This window comes from Morone saxatilis, unplaced genomic scaffold (assembly GCF_004916995.1).
Source record: "Morone saxatilis isolate NCDOM2014 unplaced genomic scaffold, NCSU_SB_2.0 Contig9, whole genome shotgun sequence".
Lineage (NCBI taxonomy): Eukaryota > Metazoa > Chordata > Actinopteri > Moronidae > Morone > Morone saxatilis.
The window spans coordinates 22486053-22494544 of NW_023340268.1; the positions used below are offsets into that span (position 1 = coordinate 22486053).

The 8492-nt window shown below is 38.2% G+C and overlaps 1 protein-coding gene across 1 annotated transcript; it reads right to left on the reverse strand.

Annotated features, from left to right (window-relative positions):
• Nucleotides 1–968: 968 nt before the first annotated feature.
• On the reverse strand, nt 969–3600 carry rpa3 (replication protein A3). The gene is made up of 4 exons (XM_035682027.1): nt 3324–3600; nt 3139–3213; nt 1299–1410; nt 969–1206 (listed from the first exon to the last, which is right to left on the reverse strand). The coding sequence occupies exons 1-4, from the start codon at nt 3420–3422 to the stop codon at nt 1124–1126; spliced, it is 369 nt and encodes a 122-aa protein (XP_035537920.1). The 5' UTR covers nt 3423–3600; the 3' UTR covers nt 969–1123.
• Nucleotides 3601–8492: the final 4892 nt, after the last annotated feature.

Genomic DNA, 8492 nt, shown 5'->3' on the forward strand with positions numbered 1-8492 from the left:
ATGAGACAGATAATCTGTGATAATGTATTGCTATTTTCTTTCACTAGAGAACGCCTCATTAGGGTGGGAACACACTGAACCAGGGTTCCATCCAACTGAACAAACTGATTACAAAGTGTGTGTGTGTGTGTGTGTGAGTACATTTTTCTCCCCTCATCTGGATGCTCAAGGTCTGGCTTCTATGGTCATACTGCCCCCTGCTGGGGTTCTGGTTCATGCACAGATATCTCCCATAACGGCACACATCACATCACAAAGTACGCCTGTTTACTAGTCATACCTCAAAGAAGGTATTGCACCAAACCAGTAAAGACTATATGGACTGAACATTCTTATTATTAGATTTATTAATATTTTCTACCAAAACAATCCCAGGGTTCTCAACCTGGGGGTGTGGACCCCCAAGGGGGTCACGAGAAAATTTGGTCACTGTAAAGGAAAATGTGCTGAAAGATACATTTTGTATATAATAAAATGATAATGAAGAAATATACCAAATATTGTGGAAGAACATGGATCAAGCTTGGCCCAGTGCTGAGCAATGTATAAATATTGTATTACAGCCTAAATCCAAGCACTTTCCAGACCTGTGGCAATGTTAAAATGTTGCTCTAATACATTTCTTTGCATTAACTAGAGGACTTCCCTCTCTTAAAAGCAAATCATCACAATATCATCATAATACGGAACATGAGGTGTGGTGGGAAGCCCCTATAGGGTTAGTAAGTGGACCTTAAAATTGAGCTATTGAGCAAAAAGTGGAGAATTGTATGCTGAACATTTTCCTTTAAAGTCCCCTCCAATCAAAAATCTGTTTCTTGTTGCTACAGTGTGATGTGTGAGCTTCACTGTGCAAAATGTGGCCTGGGTTTGAGTCCAGCCCGAGGCCATTTGCTGTATGTCCTCCCTTGCTCCCTGTCAAATTAAGCCAAAAAAATCAAAATAAAGAGAGCACGATCTCCACCTCATTTGGTCTTTACAAGTTAATTTTATTGACAAAACTTACTGGATATTACAAATTCACTTTTATACAAATCTATTTTTACTCAAGGACTGGACACATGAAACAAACAAAGGACAGTGAAATCTTTAGCAAACAAAGAACAGCTTTACGAAATGGGCCTCATCCACTTGCAGCCACTTCAAATGGGTAGTGCTGGGGGAAATCCTGGATAACTTTCAGGGCTTCATTGTACAGCTCTAAATCTGTAAGACAAATGGACAGAACATACTGCAAGCTACCACAGACGATGCTGCTGTATTCATCTGGATGCAACTGATACTGAAGGAAGACCTACCGAAAGGAATGCCCTTGTCCTCTCGTAGCATGTTGTATGTGGTGGCCATTATTGCTCCTTTGTTGGACACCATGCCGATGACCTCAACAACACCGCTCAGCTCTTCTTCAAGCTGGGAAAAAAATATGCTGAAATAATTACATTATGATGACAATTTGTAAAGTCTGAATTATGGTCTGTCTCCAAGACAAAGAGCAAACAACTTTGAAAATGCTTGTTTTCTGAATGGTGTTTGGTTGATCAGGGCTATGCTAACTTAGCTCATAGTAAAGTAAAACCAACAGCTGGAATCAAGTAACACAACACATTATATTTTCAGCGGTAACTAGGTAGTCCACTGTCCTCTTTTACTTGTCTTCGAGCAAAGCTTTCTGTATAAATATGAAGTAGTATCAGAGCTGTGGGTGCACAGACAAATAATTGGATTCACGTTGGTGGAACACAGCATACCCCTTTCATCCAAACCTTAATAAAATCTGACTTAAGAGAAATGGCATATGCTTTTAGCATACAATCCACACTACTTCAACTATCTACAAGCTTTCTTGGCTCTGATTGGTTAGTTGTATTCATTCAGGCCGGTAGATTCTTGCAAATACCATCAGGAGCACTAGGAGGAACCAGAGGAATCTGATTTCCCCCACAGATTCTGTTTCATGTACCACTGTCAGAACAGTGAAAATTTGAGCAATTATTTTTAAAAGAGTTACCTACTGCTACAGCTTTAATTAGCATCATTATTTCATGTCAAAGCAGCTAAATAAGGTAGAAGCCATTCGTTCCAATACGAGAAGAACTTGGGACAGTTTTGGTCCACACACATGCACTTATTCACTGCTAAGAGTTACATGAAAAGATTGATATAACTTTCAAGCTTGTACAATAAATATGAAGCTACCGCTGGCGCCTGGTTAGCTTAGTTTAACACTGCACACCCGTCTTTCCTGTTCTTCAGTTTCTGTAGAGATCAAACAAGATGTTATTAGTGAGCTTCAGATGTGGTGGTAGGTCAATATGATGAAAGTAGTGCATTCATAGCTTTATCCCACTCTTGCTATTGAGCATTCTGGTTCACTGGCATTGTGCCTAGGACACTTAATGGAACTGAGCCAACGTAATTGTCACAGTTTTTCCAGATTTGACAAGTCAAAATGTTTGCTATGCAACCAGTCCAGAAACCGTCATCGCGTGTGTGTGTGTCACTCATTCGTGCTAGCATTTATAAAGGGAGAAATCACTAATCCAGCTGCTGTCACTTTTACCGGGCCAAAATGAAAACAACCAATCAGAGCCAAGAAACATAACGACGCTTTGGGTTGGAGGCCTGAATATAGTTGATTGTAGAGGCTCATTCCCAGGGTCCCAAAGCGTCTGTATTTGACATCCTGGGAATGAGCCTCTACAATCAACTATCTTTCTCGCCTCTGATTGATTGTTTTTGTTCATTAGGAGCAGTCAGAGGAAACAGATTTTTTGTCTCATGTACTACTGTCAGAACACAGTGGAAACTAAAGCAAATATGACATACAGTTTGTTTTAATAAAAGTTACCCAATACAGCTTGAACCAAACCAAAATACTGTAAGTAGTTTGACAGTAAGTCTGGCTGCCATAACCTCAATCACTTAAATGGCAGCTCTGGTACCTTTATAGGGTTAATTAGTGTATTTACCCTACTATTTCATGAAAGAAATGTTCTTGTGAAAAAGGTCTATTTTTCCTATTTAGAAGACTTATATATTTTTACGTATTTTGAACTGAATACACACCACCAGTTAGCTTCATTTGATTCATTAACAGATTCAATTTGATTCATTAACAGATTCAGTGAAAGTACTCACAGGGTCGTTGAGTTCAACTGTCGCAATCTTTCCTTCTCCATCCGCCACGGTGAACGTTTTTCCCGTAGGGTGTACCTGGCAGAGCAGAAAAGAAAGGCTTCATGTTAATGGCATTGACAGTTCAGGTTAGTTAGCTTACAACTGTTTTAACATTTTCACTCCACCTAGCTACAAGCAACACTGACCTTTTCAACCCGTCCAACGAAACAGACCGCTCTGCTTATGTGCTGCGACAGCATGGAGCAGTTTATTCTTGGTTTCGGGACATCCAGTATGCCTGCCATCTTAACGCTTTGCTGTATCGGCGTTACTAAACTCTGGACAATGCAACACTGCGCGGGAAATGCTTAGTTCCTTGGTTTTGCCTCACGCGGAAGCTTACGCGGGCGGAGAATGTACGATTACGTTGAAAACCCTCTGGGCTTGTGATTACGGCAAACCCAGGAATCAAAATCGAACGCTTTCGCCTTTTTACAACGACATATCCGCCGTGCTCTACCATTTTATTCCTCAGAAACACAAGTGAATGGTTCCGCTACGTGTTGCTGCGAGGATCATTTGTAGAAGAACTGTAGATGGCATTTATTGTTTCTACACGAGCACGGGCGATACGGAGGCTACTGACGTCAGCATCATAACTTAACAATATAGCAGGGAAAGTACCGACGGAAGATTAATAAGGTTATTTCCTGTAGGTCAATACCGTAGCAATATTTAGCAGCGTCGCACTAAGCTCTAAGTGACCGAATGGAGCCAAACTAAGTTAAACAGAAGTGAACCATGAACTGACTTTACGACCGTATTCTGAACTTCATGACAAGGCACACCGACAGTAAGACCGTCTTTATTAACCATGTAGAGCCACAGCTTGGTTTTGACTGTTAAAATAAGCCGTTTGGTATGGAATTTGAAAATTATACATAATTCCAACAATTCATGTATGTTAGACGTCATGATGAAGTCGTGTGCATAAACCAGAGTAATTTCCTGCGTATCATCTAACGTTACAAGTGTCTCAGTTTGTTTTCAATCTTTAAAGCAACAGGAAGTCGTGGGCAAAAAATATAACTAACATTATATAAACTAATTATGGATACATTTATTTTTCAGTGTTATGCAATGCTTAGGCAATTTTATTTCAGGGGTTGTAATGTTAGAGTTTAAAAATGTCTGCTGCTTTAAAGCTGCAGGAGGTAATTTAAAAATATATATATATATAAATAATTGTCGTATTTGAGAAAACTTTAACTATATCCTGTTGAAATGTTGAATCTCATTCCCAGGGCCTCAAAACAGGCACTTTGGGGATGACACTCAACAATCAACTATCTTCAAGCTTTCAACCCAAAGTGTCTTTATAGCTTTCTGTGCTCTGATTGGTTGTTTTTGTTCAGGCCCGGTGGATGTCATTAGGTGCACTAGGAGGAGCCAGAGGAACCAGATTTTTTTCACAGATCATCTGTCTCATGTTTTACTGTCAGGATATAGTGAAAGTTTCAACAAATATGACAAAAAGTTATTTTTAGAAAAGTTACCTACTGCAGCTTTAATCTTATGTTTGAGAACAAACCTGTAAATGAAGTCATATCTCTGTTAGAGAAGCACGTCTATCTCCAAACAGTTTGCACTTTGAGTGTAATCTTTTCTAACATTAACAATGGCCCTTGCTCAAATGAATAGGGACAGGCACTGGAAATAAGCTATTGCTATATATGCTGTGATACATTGCATTGATATATATTGTATACCAATTTCTATGTAAACGGTATCTGTCCCCATAAAATAAACATGTAATGAAATTAAATGAAACACTGACAGCTATAACGGTCTAACCTTTCCTTTCCTCTGTTGACAGGATAATCATGTTTAGTTTTCTTGGACTCCGTAAAGACTCGAAGAAGTCAACATCCGAGAAGGAAGTAGATGGAGGCTTTGTTGTGATTGGTGAGAAACCTCATAAGCTCATAAAATGGAATTGACATTTTGGCATTTGGAAATGCTATTTATTCATGGCATTTTGGCTGTTTTTTCCCCATACATTTAAAGCACCAATTAGTGATTATTTAATGATAGTAAACCAGCAGTGGTAGCAAGTGTTTTTTAAAAGTTGAGTTAGTTGAATGGTTGGTTTGATGTATTACGGTCTAAAGGGTAGCTCCACTGTTGCCTATATGCAGGACATTGTTACACTGACAGAATTTTAAACAGAGTTCGGTGTGAGTCATTGTTCCTCATATAGCATGTTCTGTATGAGGAACTGGTCAGCCATATGGCCCTGCAAAGATCGTTAATAATGCAAAATTAACAGTTTGGTTAATTATGAATTAGTCTCTTTGGTGGAGTTTGTGTAATTTTTAATACCATAACTTAAAAGGTGAATGCAGATGGGTGCTAGTTGGTTTTAAGTTAATAAGAGTCAGTTTTATTTATTACAGATTAAAGTCTTTTTCTATGTACAAATAAAATGAATCCATCTGCATTTGGATGGACAGTTTACAGGTTTTATTACGGTACAGTTCTACCACTCACAGCCAGGACAGTGACTTTCAATTTTGGAGTGGACATTGGCTCCCTGTCTCATGACCATCCATCACTGTGTGACAATATCACACATTTCACAACTTCATCAGAGTATGTGACTTTGTTATGCAAAGACTTACGCAAGAAAATATTCAGATATATAAAACTGCGCAGTGCAAACCTGTAAGCAGTCTTCTCATTGTAAATAGCACCAGCAGTGAATTGTACATGTACTCCTCTTCCCACAATCATCCATAAATGGTCAACGCTAAATAGCTCATGAATATACTGACCTGTTTAAGGAACCTTTGTTGGCCTATCAGTGAAGGAAAGACAGAGTAGCCGATGTTAAATATTATTGAAAGGTAGGTGTGCTCTCAGCACCAAACAGTAACCAGCAAACTGTGTAGTTACTTTGGTAACGACTGAAAAACTCCTTAAATACTGCCACACAAACATGACAGATAGTGACAGTGTTATGAGTTGGTGGTTATTAATTTGGCATATATTGATCCACCAAAAATAACCTATTTTATTGAGAAATTGTATTTATTTAAACTGTCTGCCTCTCATTCCCACAGTCTTCTCAATCAATAACCCAACAATATCTTAACAATAATAAATGTATCTACAATAAGAGGTAGGCACATCCTGAAATGTAGTGACGATATATGTAAGCATGTGTAGAAAAGCACACATAATTTCTCTATGAATCACAACTTATGCGGAGAAATATGCACATTTCACTGCTATGTAGGCAACTTTTTGTGTGTAGCAACCTTCATAAACGAGGCCCCTGGGGATCACCCCATATATGGCCACCTATTATCACATTACTGAAATCTTATACTCAGGTCATATGGGCTTTCTTCATAACTTAATCCAATTGACCCTTTTCCACCCCTTTTTTCAACAGTCAACTATCCTTCTTGGCTCTGATTGCGTTGTTTTCGTTCAGGGCTTCTGGTGCGATTCTTACAAGATACCATTAGCCGCAGCACTTTTTAGGGGGGATGGAGCCAGAGGAACCGGATTTTTTCCCCACAGATTATCTTTCTCATGTTCTACTGTCAGGATATAGTGAAAGTTTCAGTAAAAAAACAAAATATTTTACCTATTTACCTACTGCAGCTTTAAAGGTAGCAGGCACATTGACAAGACTCTAACACTACATTACATTTTTTTTTATAAAACTACAAAATCATCCTGTGAATTTACCTGTCCAATGTAAAATAACATTAAAAATCTGTAACTTTAAATAATCATATGATTACTGCTTATTTAAAGAAAATTTCCTTTTTTAACAAAAAAAATACATTTGCAAATTGATAATCTTTTATTTATTTATTTATTACTCTTCATTTAATAGATTAAACTTTTGAATTAAAATTAAATACTGTTTATATGTTTCACACCAAAAGTAGAAAAAAGTATTTGTTCTGTAATTTGACATGGATTTGTTTGTTAATTGACAGATATCTTGTATAATTATGTTAGTATTCACAACAAAAACTATATATTTTTCTTTATCAGTATTGCATTGTTAAACTACAACTTGAAAAATATTTTTTTACCACTGACAACAGCAATAATTATGGTAATTTCACAGATAATGACTTTAATTACAGTTCTATAATCTTACAGTTTTGATCAAATTTTAGTTTGGCTTTATTCTATTATTCACAACAACCTTAGCATTGCGTAACACTGATAAAGCATGTATACATAATTAGTTTTATTTATTTTTTATTTGCCCAGTACTTCCTGTTATTTGACACTACCTTAATGATTGTATATCCTCCCACTGTAGTATGACTAAGCTATCTGTTTTTACCTAAAACCACAACAATTCCCATGGATCATGGTTCATCCTAAATAAAACTTTATTTTACTTCATCTCCCAGAGAAGTTCTGTATCATTCCCTTCTTTTGGGTTTAAGAAGAGCTGGTGGAGCTAACACAGATGGTCAGGAGCTGCATGTTATTTTTGGCAGAGGAGAACAAGTGTCAGAGCCAGGCTTTCTTTTTCAGATTGAGGCAACCAACTGAGCTTGCAGACGTTCACTGTAAACTCCTTGCTAACCATTTAGTCACGTCCTCTTATCAAAGATGGCTTTATAATAAGCAACTGAATGGCATATAATAATGAAAAGGCAAATACAGCTTGATCAAATGTGTCCACCTGAGGCTTCGTTGCAGTCGGAGGAGACTTTAAAAGTGTTTTTAAGAGTGCATCTGTTATTAAGTTTTCTTTTTCACTCATGTAGCCTCTGGTAGATTTCAACTGATAGGAGCAGATGTCCAAAGCCGAACTGATGGTCCCATGCAGGACTAGATAACAGGTGTCAGGCAGGCCAGACCAAGCAGAGGCTGTGGAAAGTCCCAGCAGGGTGAGGCTGTGGGGGAGTTCTGCCTGGCCAATGTCCCTTCTTCTCTGTCGGTGTTTGGTTGTCCAGGCAGAAAGCACTATTGTTTGAATGAAGGCTTATCTATGTGGTCAACCGTTGACTAGAGTTATTATTAACTTTATTAATTAGGGCCCGAGCACAAATCATGCGAAGGCCCTATTGTAATTGAAGGATTTTTTTTTTAGGGAGGTCCCTATTGTATTTGCTATGTTTTTTCTTCTTACCTATTATTTTTAGCGACTTTCACTGCGTCTTTGCCCCCCTGAACATCGCCACTAGGTGGCGCTCTGGTGGCAGGGTAAATCACTGTGCGGAGTAGGGATGGGGATCGAAACCCGGTTCTATCAAGGACCCGGTTCCACTTTTTTCAAAACCCGAAAATCAATAACGTTTGGGCTTATCGATACCACTATCGAGTCTCGTCGT

Bases quoted from the DNA above. Each gene is read 5' to 3' on its own strand.
- rpa3 (XM_035682027.1), bottom strand. From the start codon at position 3,422: ATGGCAGGCATACTGGATGTCCCGAAACCAAGAATAAACTGCTCCATG. The intron at 3,214-3,323 runs GTCAGTGTTGCT...CTGCTCTGCCAG, and splicing joins TCGTTGGACGGGTTGAAAAG to GTACACCCTACGGGAAAAAC. The intron at 1,411-3,138 runs GTGAGTACTTTC...TTTTTTTCCCAG, and splicing joins CAGTTGAACTCAACGACCCT to CTTGAAGAAGAGCTGAGCGG.